The sequence below is a fragment of the Lates calcarifer genome, linkage group LG6, assembly GCF_001640805.2.
Source record: "Lates calcarifer isolate ASB-BC8 linkage group LG6, TLL_Latcal_v3, whole genome shotgun sequence".
NCBI classification, from domain to species: domain Eukaryota; kingdom Metazoa; phylum Chordata; class Actinopteri; family Centropomidae; genus Lates; species Lates calcarifer.
In genome coordinates, this window is record NC_066838.1 from 25,155,994 (window position 1) to 25,170,959 (window position 14,966).

General features: G+C 40.1%; 1 protein-coding gene across 2 annotated transcripts in view; it reads right to left on the reverse strand.

The window, feature by feature from the left end:
* oprl1 (opiate receptor-like 1) overlaps nucleotides 1-14,680 on the reverse strand; it is an 81,100-nt gene extending 66,420 nt beyond the window's left edge. The window contains exons 1-5 of one of the 2 annotated variants that reach the window (XM_051071455.1): nucleotides 14,411-14,680; nucleotides 13,874-13,949; nucleotides 13,210-13,290; nucleotides 9,864-10,855; nucleotides 3,122-3,367 (exon numbers count right to left, since the gene is read on the reverse strand). In XM_051071455.1, the coding sequence (XP_050927412.1) occupies nucleotides 3,122-3,330 (209 nt within the window). In that variant the 5' untranslated portion in view covers nucleotides 3,331-3,367; nucleotides 9,864-10,855; nucleotides 13,210-13,290; nucleotides 13,874-13,949; nucleotides 14,411-14,680. Of the gene's footprint in view, nucleotides 1-3,121; nucleotides 3,368-9,863; nucleotides 10,856-13,209; nucleotides 13,291-13,873; nucleotides 14,125-14,410 lie in introns of those variants that run through there. The other variant, XM_051071456.1, reaches the window with a different exon arrangement.
* Nucleotides 14,681-14,966: the final 286 nt, after the last annotated feature.

Consider the following 14,966-nt stretch of genomic DNA (forward strand, 5'->3'; position numbering starts at 1 on the left):
CGCAACAATCTTTTAAATCAGAGTTCTAACTAAGAGGGCAGACTTTCTGCACACCTAACTCTCCTCCTACGTATTATACTCATCCCACAGTATTTAAGATCTTTCATTTCGCTCAATTAACCTCCTGATCAACGCATGGATGTCTCTGATAGTAACATGTTATCTTGTTCTCTGGTTTCTTCCTGCTTGACATCAAACTTGTTGTAAGACTTGTTGCAAGTAAACCTCTGGAACTTTGTGAGTAAAAATAACCAATACAACCAATACAATCACAAAATGCACTGCTGAGTCTTTGCCAGGGATTAGTGGCTAACAAGGGCAGAGACCTGCACTCTGCTCGGTCTAATATGGTGGAGGCAAGTGTCGGCCATCTTGTGCAATCAGCCCTTTCATCCAGCCTAACACCGCCAAATGATGGAGGCTGCTGCCTTCTGACACCCTTGATGAGGGCAAGTTGTCGGGGCGGCCATCTTTACTGAGGACAACGGCTGAGTGCTGACACTGCTGAGCAGGAGGGCAAAGTGTCAGCAGTGAATCAACACCTGTGTGTGCGCGCGCACGTGTGTGTGTATAAATCTGCGTGTGCATGTTTCATGTGTGGGTAAAGGCACGGAGACGGATGGAATACTTTTGTCTGAGTTTGTGCACATGTATGTGTGTGTGTGTGTGTGTGTGAGAGAGAGAGAGAGAGAGAGAGAGAGACTCATATCTACAGAACTACATGTAGATAGCAGAGTAAGAATAGGTCTAACAAGAATAGTAGTTATCTACAGAGGATAGTTATATTATAGTTAGTGGTTATCTAGCAAGGGCAACATGCACACAGACTCATACAGACATGTAATCATTTCCTTTCCACTTCAGGTCTCCAGCACAGCTTGAACTGTACAACATTTAATCATGATACAGAAAACTGTACAGTACTCTGACTGAAGTATGAAAGCTTGATTGCAGAATACTTTTCTAGTTCTAAGGAACCAGATATTGTTCACAGGGCTGCGAATGATTACTATGCTGACAAATGTCTCGAGTGAAACTGTCACTGTGAATACTTGCCCATTCCATTTCTGTGGAAACTCAAATCACCACTCAAGTGCTTTGCAATGTTTTATATAGAACTTGATTATGCAGGAAGAAGCAAAAGAACAGGATTAATATCCTGTTGCTATTTGCTGGCTGCTCAATCTGTTGTAACATATGGGAAACCTGGGAGAAATCATTTGATCTCAGAAGAAGTAATTTAAGAGAAAATGTGCAGCTGGAGTTGAACCCACAGTGGGTCAATTACAGTCCAATAAACTGTCTAAGAAAAACAGAGCAGCTATCTTATAAAACTTACAAAGTTACACATCTCACAAGCTCAGTTTTTAGATGCTAAACATTACCTGCCACCTTTCAAAACTCTCCACAGCAACTTTCTAAATTGGGCATTATAGATTCATATGGGTGAGGATTTAAAAGAAAAATCTGAATAAATTAGTGGAGTAGCATTATGAATGTAGATGCATGTAGAGCATGAGGGGTTAGTAAACAGCTTGAAAATAATGTGAATCATATACTATGGCCCTCACAGTCACCAGGTCTAAAACCAACGAACACCTATGGGAGATTTTGGAGCAAAGTGATAAACAGCACTCTCCACCACCATCATCAAAACACCAAGTGACGAAATATATTTTGGATGGACTTCAGAAACAACACCTCCCCACACCACCACGTTTTCTAAGACTGAAACTCAGAAGCAGGGACAGAGCTGTCTGTCATGTGGGAAACAGCCTGTTTGATACAGCCTGACATCTGTCTTGGGCAAACAGATATAGAGCTTTAATACGGAGCAAAAGTACAGCAAAGTATCCCAACAACAACAAAGTCACACAAACACATACACAGTCTCCTGGTTCAACATGATATACATGAGCAGACAGCAGCTGCCCACCGGGCTAACCACGACTGCACACAAACTCACACAACACACACATGTCCACCTACGCTTGTTTCAATCAAATCTACCGGAGAATACTGCATGTGCACACACACACACACACACACACACACACACACACACACACACACACACACACACACACAAACCAGCACAGTGGCACACATGACCCATACATGACCAGACAGTTGCCTGCCAGGCTTTCCACAAAAATATCTACACAATCGGGCATGTGTACACACACACAGACACATGCAGATGCAGGCTGGGGGTAGCTTATTTTCTTTGAAAGATCACCTTGAGTAGTCGATGTTGGCAAAATTTGTTTGAAGCAGCCTCTTGTCCTCCCATGCCTCAGCCACGGATTACCATCATTTTTGATAGCCTGATTTAATGTTCAGTCTAAACAACCTTTTTGGTTTTTGATCCTTTAATAAAACTACAGCTAGCTGCAGCATGTCATCACTGTTTGCATGTGTTTTGGGGCTTGGGTGACAATTAATTCTCCTGATGTTTTATCTAAATATCTTTTAGATGTGTGAAGTGAAAAAAAACCCAAGAAAAAAGATTACACATAAATATCAACATTTCAGACAATGTTTCTTTCAGCTTCCCTGTCCTGTGAATCATTTCAAAATATCCAAAATAAAGACAGTTGCACATCAGAGGTTCAAAGATATTCAGGTTACAGTGAAAAGATGAATCAAAAAAGCAGAAAATCTATGTGATAAATGACTTAAAGAACTATCTTGATTGAATCATTTTCTTTCTAATAATGAATAATAATAATAATTTATGGACTAATAATTCAGCACCCGTATCTACAGGCTGTGGTAACAGTGACTGAACCTCTGACAGATGCAGTGAGATAACACAGCTGTAGTGACACTGAGCTCTGAACTGTGACTTGAATAAAACAGCTGAGAAGATCTAATAGCCTTTTTATATGTTAAGACTGGGTTAATTACGGTGCTATTATTTAAAGTATTTCATCCTGTCAGTTTGGATTTCCATAGCAACAGTAGCCATATCATCATTCCTGACTGTCAAGCCTTTGATTTAGAGGAATGGCTGAAAATGTGCTGTCACTAAAGTGGAACTATCCACGTGTTAAGACCATACGATCTCACATAAATCAATTTCATCCATTTTATTTTTCAAGACTTTTGTTTGTCTTACCTTATGATGACATACATGACCAGGAAGTTTCCCACCAGGCCGATGACGCAGACGATCATATAGACGACCACGATGGTGACCTTCACACCTGTCGGCAGCAAGGCGTCTGTCTCGTTGTATGGACCGGTGAAGTTGTTCTGGAAGAGCGAGTCGTTGTAGAGCTGCAGGTGGCCCAGCTCGGCCAACAGGAAGTCATCTGGGAACTCCATCACTGACAAAGAGCAAAGGCAGGTGGTTTATAGCCACCTGAAAGAAAACAGACGTGTGATTGTAAAGAAGGGAGTCAAAATTTTCTAGTTTGAAACATTGTCTCATGTAATATGATTATATCATAAGATCACACTTTTCCTGCTTTTTCCTCTAAAACAGCTTTTTGTAAATTTACCAGAAATTTTCCACCCTTTTGCAACCCTACTTACCAGTAAAATAGGCTATTGTTGTTCTGTTACATAACACATGGAGGAAACTGGTGTCAAAATATTCTGGGTTGTTAAGTGGCAAGATGATTAACAAAGGTAAAGCTATTTGCCGACTTTGTAAAATGCGGCAGCCTTAGAAGTATCAACAAAAACACACCTGACAAGTCTGTCACCTAATGATTAGGTTATTTGGGTTGCAATTAAATTAATTCAAATTATCATGTCTCTTCAAATCCGATTTTTGAAAAAAAAAAAAAAACAACTGAAAAAAATGAAAAAACTTTAACTTATACTGCACACTGTTGGTATTGCATGTTTCTCAAAAATAAAGTTTAAGGTGATAGAAAAATAATCTTCATGCTTTCAAAAAACCAACATTCAACAATATGAGACACAATGCAAACCCTGATTTTTGGTGTCAAAGTCACTCTTTGTCCACCCCATCCAACCACCCCAACTGTGTATCAAGATTTTTCATGGCAGTATAACAATTTGCTGCTTTCCTACTTAATGTAAACAGATTTGCTTTAAGCAGTGGTAGAATGGATAAATAAAGCAGGAAGGATGGTTGGGAAAATCAGAGAGGAGAATAAAGGAAAGAAGAGGGCGAGAGGTAAATAAATAAATTGGAGGGAGGGAGGGAAGAAAGGCAAAAAGAGAGTGAGGAAGGATGGAATAAACTTAATTCGAGGGGATGAAAATGAAGAACAGAGACTAGGAAATGGGGGAAAAGAGGAGAGAAAGAAGGAAGAAAAGAAGTTGAAGGATGAAGGAACATGAGAGTGGAATTGAAAGCATTAAAATTCCTATTAATGCACTGTCATGTGAGGAATACATTACTGCCAAGAAGTGTGAGACAAAGAGACTAAGAGAGAGAACGAGGGGGAGACAAAGGAGGAAATGACATCAATATGGTTGTTAATGAAGTCAGAAGAGAAAAAGGGAAAATGGTGGTCATATGCCATTTTTTCAGCAAAGTGGAACACAACATTAGCATTTTCAACAACCAAAAAATAAATTAATATATTTAGAGGAAAAGACTCAGTTAAGAAAAGACTCAAATGTTCTTATTATTAACAATGAAACATACAACGCTTGAGTCCATCTGTATTTCTTTACTTCGCGTAGCCAAAAAGCACAACACCAGATCTATTTGATTTGCTGAACAAATCTAAGATGTGGGCGACAGCTGAGAGGTCTGGAACCAGGTTAATGCAAATGCTAACACATTTGGCTAGTCAGTATTCATTGCACCAGGCTATTTTAGGGCATTGCCTCTCTTTGTAGATGATGTGATTAGGTCGTGACAGCCAGTACCTCCAGGTCTGAGACCATGATAGTCTGCTGGAAAATGGAGGATAGCTCACTCTGAAGGAGATAAGTGTAGAACCACTGCTCCTTCATGTTGAAAGGAGGTGGTTTGGGGATCTGAGTTTGATGTCTCTTATGAAGGTATTTTGAGAACAAGTGAAAGAGGATGTTAAGGCATACCCAGAATATGCTTAAGGGGTTACATATACTCAGTGTGGCCTGAGTACACCTCACTAAGGGTAAGCTGGAGGACGTGGCTCAGGACACGGATGCTTGGACTGTTTAACCTGCTGCCACCAGAACCTAGTCCTGGATGAGGGACAGAAGATGGATGGATGGGGTTTATATAAGTGGAATTCACTCACAACAGTGCCAGTGTTCATCACAATAAGAGACCGCGTCACCCACGGCAACAGTGTGGCTTATTCATGTGATTTAAAATTTTTTGGACAACAGTGGAGTGGATATCAGGCCCTGGCTACACAGGCAAGACTCTCTTTCTCTGCAACACCCCTTCATACGAACTGCAGCAGCAACACGTCAAAAATGCTGCCATGAACCAGGCTCCCTCCCTCTCCCTGCCTGATCATGAATATTCATCAAATCAAAAACAGCAAAGTAACTCTGCTGTGCTGCTGAATTTCCCCAGGGCTACTGCCAGGCTCAATACACATGGGTTATATATGTTCCAATATCTCTCTCTTTCTTCTCATTTTCTTCCATCCTCCTTTCCTCATCTCTCTCCCTCCCTCTCTGTTTACATCTCATTTCCCCTCCCCCTTGACATCCTAACTCTCCATTCTGACACTGCGTTTTGTTTTCCAGGTCCAATCTCCATTGCAGTCGCAGAGAGTGTGTGTGTGTTTTGGCTGCCTGGCCTTTGATGAATAAGCAGTTAAACTTAGAGCTTCAAGTGTGTGTCCATGTAAGGCTGCAGTGCCACTATGGGTGGGCTGCTGTACCACTTCCACTACGTGTTAGCGGACAAAGAGGCACTAATGAAACTGATGTTTTTATTACAGTCACTGCATGCAACAGCACAAGGTGCATGTAGGAAAACTAAAGCTACAGCAACTACTTTTTACTCTTCAAACGCTGTTCTTAGTGAGTATTTCTTGGTTGTTATGATCCCTAAAGTAATTTCAATAATTATGTTTCCAACCAAATGTTGTCAAGTCTTAACAAAATTTCCTGAAAAGTCAGTGCATGTTTCTATTAACCACCGTAATGTGAATGCGATAGGATGAAAGATGATGACATAATTAATTAAACTGCAGTAACTCTAATTTATTGTGGCATTTTCATTACTGTTTTCAACCTCAGATGCCATTTGTCTTACTCTAATGAATGGATTTGTCTTCTCTGATTCATGCATGTCATGTGGTGTTTCTATCACCTGCTTTGGTGATAGAGTGGGAGTGACCTGCATCAAGTTCTGGACTCAAACTGGGGACATTCAGGTCAGCCATCCATACTCTTTTTTTTATTCTGTAATTTACAATAATACAATACTACAATATTGCATCAGGACCTGTTTAACACTGAAATCTAATAATATAAATGTAGTTGAAACAACAGTTACATGTAGGTGAGATGTCTATAAAACTTTCACTTTTCAATCAAATGTAGTTCAGTTGTTGTAATAACTTGACTGAAGAAACACAAATGAAAATGGCCCAGCCAGTGTTCAGAAAAGTTGTGTAAAGCTTTTTGTGGCCCCCGGAGGGAAACGCGCAAAGCCTGGTAAACTGTCACCTAAGTCAGCGTTGGTTGGGTCTGAAGACTTCAGGTTTGAAAATGAAAAAGATCATCTGGGGGTGAGTTAGAAAGAAACGATTTTACCAGACCCCTGTAGACAGCCTGTCATCTCTGCATGAGGCTCAAGGATACATTAGCTGCTGGTAGCATAACACATGCAAATTTTCTGAATTTGGCAGTTGACCAGCATTCTGGGTAATGTAGGTGCCAAGTTTTGACAAGGAAGAAGAATGCTTGGAATGGAACAGATGACACCCCTGGTCATGCTATATTGATTCTGATCATTCCTTTACTGTCCACCATGAGTCTGATAGTGTTATAGGGTGATATTGTTATTTCAGGTTCCAGTGGCAAAACTAAAAATGGTCCAGGAAGTACAGTTTAAGAATGACATTAATTATTTTTGAAGACTTATTACTTCCCAAAGCACGGCACAGTGGTTCACAGTACTCCAAGATAGGATTTTACAACCCATCAATTACGAGTTTGAGAGCAGATACATACTCATGTTACACAGTAATCTACATGCATTTATTGGTCACCGTAGCAGCCTCCAGCAATGTTTGAACCAGTTCAACCCTGTGTTTTAGCTGGAGATCTCTGCATTGGCCCCCCTGCTGCATCACCGGATGGGCCTCATTCAAATGAACGATGAGGCTGCATTTTTCCTGCAGGGCTTAAGTTGGTCTGAATGTTGCCATAGACCCTCAGAGAGACTCGATGAGGAGGAGTTTCCACATTGATGTTATTAGGAAAACTAAACTAATATCTTGAGGAACTCCTCAGAGAGGATGTAATAATTAAAAGTGAACAAGCAAGCAACAGATCAGCAAGTTGCAAAACAATCCTTTAAGCTAAATACCTGCAGGCACTGAGCACCTCCTCAGAGGAAGCCCATAATACAAACAGTTGTTAATAAGTCCATACAGTTCAGGTAAACTGTTGCAGAAGATGCCGTCTCTGCTTATTTTCAACCTTTCACCGTGTTCTCAATTGTACAAATGATTACAGTTACATAAAAAAAAAGTCTTGGTTTCTGTTTTCTCTCTGTAGAGCACAGAGCTGACTGGAGACACCAAAGATTTCTACACCGATGATACAGTGAGTGTCCTATGCCATTTCTGCTTCTATTATGACAAAAACAGAAATCATCTTTTTTTGGATTGATGCTGACATTGTATGTGGCACAGATAAGCATCTTGCCTTACTCGTTAGCTGCTTCGACCCTCTGGATGCAAAATCAGATCAAATTAACATGTAATAACTTTGTCTAGAAGTCTAGAAAAAAGATTGAAAGACAAAGAAATCGGTTTTATGGTACAAAATGCCTTGTGGATAATCGCTTACATTTCTGTTTCAAGTAAAATACACATAAACATTTACCCCCACTTACTGAGAGAGGCATACAAGAAAGAGAGAACATATACACAGTTTAATGAGGAGATGATGGGTTCACTAGCTTCTCTAATTTTCTATCTAATAATCTATTTTTTCTAGCTGCATGTGTCAGCAACAGGTCTGTCCCAGTGTTTTCCAGAATCATAACAACAAACTCCAAAACTGAGCCAGGTTTCACTAGGCAACAGCTGACTGCTCTGCTGTTAGGGTCTTTTTCAACAAATACAGTGTACATGACCAGCTATCGTGTTTATGGTCTTTTTATGTGGGATTAGTTTCAAGCCATTACTCACTGCTGGAGAATATCACATCTTTGGCACCACTTCTCACAAATATGCTTTCATCCTTAATAAGCACTAAGATCATTCTGCATGACCGCATTCATCTGCAGAGACAACAGTACTGTCTGAGCAGCTGAACATTCTTCATCCAAAGCAACATGGATAATAGGTCTTACAAGTGCTCAGGATACTGCAAAGTTTAAACATCTACAGGTTGATGACAACTGAGAAAACTTCATCTGCTGATGGAGACCATGTGGTACTGTTGAAAGCCTCAGACCAAGCAGGTAAGTGGACTTTGAGTTGGGATTGTTTGGTATAAGTAAGTATTTATTATGAAGATTTAGAAGACAGTTCATGAAATGAAATAAAACAAAAGCAAACTGCCATGTTATGGAGCTTATTGGTGACAAAACTATGGAAAAGTCTCAGAACTAATTATTTTTTATCTCAAACACTGTAGAAGAACAATGAAGAACAGTGAGGACAGAATCAGGAATGTAGCACATGTAGAAGAATTGTTTTACTAAATGTGCATGAGTGGCTCCTTCCTCAATCTTCAACATTGTTTGCTCTTCATTTATATGCATTGCACACAAAGTTCACCTGACAACAGAACACAATGCAATGGGTATGATTCGCAAATGAGCTATCATCCTATTAGACTCCACCTTCTAAGTCACATCAGGTCATTTATCCACAAAGACAGCTTAAAGTTTAACTGATAAATAGACTCTATAACCAAGATGGCGGCGCATCCAGACGCAGCGGCCCAGCGCTCTTCAAGTTTTGGCATGGTATTTCATTGTTTTGGAACAGTGACAATAAAGACTTTTCTATTCTATTCTAAACTTGTAAATCAGTTCTCAGCTTCTCTAAATCTGTTAAAAAAACAAACAACAAAAAAAAAAACTTAAAAATCAAAACAAACAACAAAAAAACGGTGAGATTTTACTGATTTACATCATTGTACTGGTGTTGCATTTGTTTTATGTGCTGGTGCAAAGTATCTCAGCAGTAACATGAGAGTCATTCACTCACACACACTCTGAGAGACACCAAGAAAAAGTGTTGCAAGAAAGCACATAAACAAAACCTCCACCCCCTGACAGACCACAAACGCCCCACACATGGAACCTAACAGAATAAGTAGTAACTGATGCATCTCCATAACAGCAGGTGTTTGAAGTAAACACACTTCAGTGCACCCAACTTCATCTCTTTGCCACACAATCTGTCACTTAAACACGCCACAGAATGAAGCAAACATAAACACACTTAAACGCACCGCGCACACTGCAAAAAGTGCACGACAAATGAGCATATACCACACTTTAAAATACAACTACGTCACGCACGCGCCGCGCCACGCGCCATCAGTATCCATACAGTGTGTTATGGCAACCTTTCAGCTTAGCTCAATATAAACACAGTGACAGACTGCAGACGGGCAGAGGCGCGTTTTCTCACGCAGTAGTGGTGGTCCAGGATACTGATGCATGTACATATAGGTGTATGCATAAACAGCCTACATGTTGTACTTGTATTGTTGCAGCGGACTGGGCAACATCCTACCTTCCTGGCGCCAACAGCTCCAGAGCTCCCCGCAGACCGCCCCGAGGACACAGCCGTTGGAAGTTGTTGTGTTTCTCTCTGCGTTACTGTGCTCAGTCTTGGTTTCTGACCGCTTTCTCTCTCGGCTTTGGTTTGTTTTCTTTATTTGCGCAGTTTCCTCCCGCTGTCATCACCAAGTAGCTGGTGTCAAAAATCCAAAAAAAAAAAAAAACCTCCGTCAGTCAGTCCGTCCGTCCGTACAGGTTTCCCCGGGATGGCGAGGGGAGAGAGAAACCGCCTCACCTCCAGTCAGCATCAGCTGGCAGGCAGACAGGGGGGGGAGAGAGAGAGAGAGAGAGAGAGAGAGAGAGAGAGAGAGAGAGAGAGAGAGGAGGGGTCTGCTGGGATATAGATGCAGGCAGGCGCTGCGCTTTCTTCCACCCCCCCTCCCCTCTCCCTCTCTCGGACAGATCGATGAGAGCTTGCTCAACACCCCCCTCGCTTTCTCTCTCCTCTCCTTCTTCGGCTAGTAACCCATCTTGTATGCGCATTTGGATCTAGAAGGAGAGCTGCTCTGTGTGCATTCTTTACATTGTGTTAGACTACTGTGTATACAGCACGTGTATCCATTTACATATATGTTTATACTGTTTGTCATCTGCGTTCTGTTTGATTCTGAGGGATGATAAAAGCTGGACTTAAACATCTAGAAAGGGAACGATGAGAGTAATACAACCTGTTACTGTAACTACATTATCTCTCCTGTTAACAAGATATGCTTACATTAGCTTCCTATCCAATGAAATTTTCCATCACTTAAGCTGAAAAAGGGGATGACATGGTACTGATGTGGGCAATAAATAAATCATCCTTTTGGGCGAGGAGAAAAAACTGTAAACAGTATACAGAACGAGAAACATGCTGCAGTTTATAGTTGGTTGTTGGACATTGTATCTCTGGAATTACAACTTTTCTGTTTCCAAACTCAGTGCATCAGTGTTTCTGTTGGCCACCTGTGAATAAAAGTGAAACAGAAGAAGTAGTATAGTAGAGTAAGAAGTAGTATAGATGTGCAGTGTGACTGTACCTTAATGCACAGATGTGGTACTTCCTTCACATTTAAACGTTTGGGGTTTTTTGTTTGTTTTAAGCAGAAATCAATTCTTTGTCAAGCTTTTGTGATGAAGTTCACCAGAACAAACATTAAGCTTTTCAAGAACCTCAACAGTGTATATTAACAGGAGCTAATATTCAGAGTCATCACTTATCTTTGAATAAAAATCTGTTTTGATCCATCAAACAAAATAATTCTAACTTCTCTCATAGGTAAAGTGTTAAATGAGACTGGATGCTGTGATAAGTGGATTTATGTGTTTTGAATAGACATCATAAACATGTATGAATATTGTTGTGTCCAAATGTGCAATATGAGATTATACTAAATAAATATAAATATAAAAAAATATAATAATAAATAATTTTCACTGAGTCACCAAGTACATTTACTTAAGTACAATTTTGAGGTACCATGACGACAAACTATCACAGAGAATGTTGAATTAAAAAAAAAAAAAAAAAACAAATCACAGATTTTTACAGATCATAATGACAAACACTACTAAACTGATGATAGACTGATACAGACTGTTTTGTAGAAGCTGTGCTGCAGTAAGGAGAGAGGAGGTTCCTGGCTGCTCAGTGGAGGGAATGTTCACAATACAATAATTATCTTTTCTTAAAATTGGAACAATTTCATCTCATTATAACTAGTAATGACTGACAGCAATGACTGATTTTTCTGAGTTCTCTCTCCAACAGTGAAATGTAGCAAAATAAAGGCAAAAAAGCGCAGTGTCTGATCCAAATGACGCTCAGCACATGATCAAATCTCAGATCTCAGGACTGTAATCTGCTGTCAGTCCTAAACTAATCAAAAGGTCTTTTAATACGTTGTTTTTTTCAACTCACCACTTATTCACATAGGACAGAGAAAAATAACCAAACAAGAAAATGAACCCATGAAAAGGTCAGCACTGTTTTTAACAGTCAGTGATTTAAAGTGGACTTCTCCGTCACGGAGTCATGTGTTGTTTTTGTGACCTGACCTGATCCAATCAGCCAAATTGCTGGTAATGAACCATTTTGCGTGTCTGTCTGTGTGTCTGTCTGTGTGTGTCTGTGTGTGTGTGATGGCCAGACTTAAATGAATGATTTTCTGGCTGTAACTGTGCCAGTTTGATGCCTGGACAAGCAGTAATCTCTGGACTCCTCAGGTTTCTCTGCTGGGTTCACTTTTTGGCAAAAGATTGATTCATTCAGTCCACAAAAACAACCAGGTTCTGGCTGAGACAAATTATATAACATTTATCTAACATACTCTGAACTCGCTGTGTTCCAAGGTGAATAAATCATGACTGTAGATGATGATCATGTTTACAACCTGCAAGAGGATTTATTTCCCTTTTACTGTTTTTGCTCTCTCTTACTGAAATATTCCTTTTATTTCCTATTTTCAGGTTCCATATCTTTCTCTCCTTCTTTGTATTTATGGTGGATGTATTGTTTGCCTTATGCTTAAATACAGGAGGTCTAAATTAACCGGGGTGTAGTTTAGGGGTTGAAAAGGCTCAACATCACACACTTATTGTTGCTCTGCAGTTTTTTTATTCAGCCTTGTTTCAACAGCAGACTGCCATTCAAACATTCTCTCTCTCAAACAAACACTGACACCCTGCAGGTGCAGCTCTTCAGGACACATGTACTAATACTAATGCCGGGCTGAAGATTACTATTATGATTAACACTGAGGTGGAGACTAGAAAACATATTTACTATGCTCAACATTAAATTAACTCATCACTCAAGACGCACTTTAACCATCATGAAATTACAGGATACAGTCTGTAAGTTCATTCCACAGGACAAAGCTAAATGAGAAAGACAAACCCTTCCCAGGTGGGCATGGGAGAGTTGAAGATGCTGCAGAAGATTCATTTTTGATTCCAAAATTGTCATAACTCAACCAGGCAAACATGAAGCACATTATGAGAAATCATTCAATAAGACTGACACTTCCCGAAATCTGCTTAGAAATCAACAAGACATTAAAAAACTTCCCTGAGAATCACCTCATTTTTAGAGGTCCCATACTGGACACTTTGCTGGTGATATCCAGAAGAGGATATATTTGTGGATTTAAGTACCAAAGACTAGCCCACCACAAACGATCATACACCACCCATCTTTGCACGCCCCTGAATATGCACGCCCTTCAATATACCAACCATGCCACTCCCTAAAAACACTTCAGCTGTGTAATGACTGAGAGGGAATCAAGGAAGATAAAGAGAGGAAACATGATAAATACCTCTAAAAGGTGGCGATGTAAAGTTGTGTACTCCACTGTGAGGAATTCACCGTGATGAATCCTAACATGAGCGACGGCATCCTGTATGTATGAGATGCAAAAAAGTTGCATTAACATAACAGTTAATGCAACAACACGGTAATGGAAAATTGTTGTTTAATAAATAATAACATATTTGTGTCATTTTCATTTCTACACACTGCCCAGCTGGCTAGGCTCCCAAACTGTTCACCCTCTAACCTTATAAATAAATGAAAAACAAATGCTGCCAGCTGACAATGGTGATTAACTAATAAGACAACCATTAAAGGATATCTACAGCTTCCCAAGGAAAACATAGGGGAACTAGCTTGCTAGCCGCTGGCAAATGTTTACCATTTGTCTTAGCCAGTGTGCACATTATGCTAGCTAGCCAACATTAATGTTGTAATTAGCAAGCTAGCAAAACTGAGGTGAAGCAAAACACGCAGTAATGTTATCAACATAACTTTGCAAAAAAAACAGTAGTAGCTTGTTAATCACCAGAACTTTTTTGCTCAGTTTTATCAAATAGGATCGCAATGGGCTCCTAGACTCCAGAGCAGCATAGCCTAATATTAATCACCATCATCTCTTGTAAGCTATTATTTATCGAGTAACCTAGCCAGTGTTAGCTTATGCTTACCACACGCCCTACTCTTCCTCCACTCTGTGTCCGCTACCACCACCACCATCATCGGCCGTGGGTGCTTAAGAAGATCCTGCAGCAAACATATGAGTAAGTTTTGCACGTTTGACAGCATCTGCCTGAAGGTGTTGTAGCTTTTTTGCGCCGCATTTTGTTTTATAGCTTGCTAGCTCAGCGACGGAATGACTGTTTGGTGTTGTGTTGTTAAAGAAGAAAAAAAAACAACAACAACAGGTTGCATGGTTATGGTGGAGTGTGCATTGCTGAGAACGGTGACTGTGTAGGTGTAAATCACAAAGTTATGGAGGTTCTGACAGCTCGTTTAGAGGCACAGTTTCTGAATACCGCCTGTGTGTTTTGGTACTTTCACCTATGACACCCAAAAAAAAAAAAAAAAAAAAAAAGGAAATCTGAGCATGCCAGTACGTTACTGTAGCTGAACCAGCTGTTAGACAAAAGGACAAAACCATAATGTACAGTTGTATAAAAACAAATTAATGTTGGTAAGAAAGAAAATGTAATGCATGTACTTACCCAACTAACTGAACTCCTCTGATGTGTGGGAAGAAAATGCAGTGGGGCTGCTGCTCCTGCTGTCCTTTGGCTGTCCTTTTATCTCACCTATTAATGTGTCTTTGTTAAGCCCCTGCCACTGTCTTGGGACTTTTACTTTGAAAATCTGTGCTTTCTCTCCAACTGAAATTAATTGCCAAACAACTCATGACTAAAGCTGAACTAAAACAGAATTTCCAGTGGAAACTGGCGTAATGTTTGTTGTATGTAGCATAGAACAGCATGTAGCAGCAGTGTGACATGCCAGTCCTCTGTGTGTCTCTGTGTGTAAACAGTGCAGAGACCAATGAAGCTGTTAATGACTAAATGTCCATCAGCTGTGTGTAGCCAGCCCCAATTAAGGTTGCCATGGTGATGGAACAGTTTCTGACCTGTGAGATTTGGCTTAGTGCACCTCTTGAACTCTCATAATCAAAGTTTTTACACTGTGAGCACTACAAGACTTTACTGAACTCATCTGTGCAATTTTGTGTTCTTGTTGTCACAAATATGGAAAATAGAGTGAGTTATTTTTTAA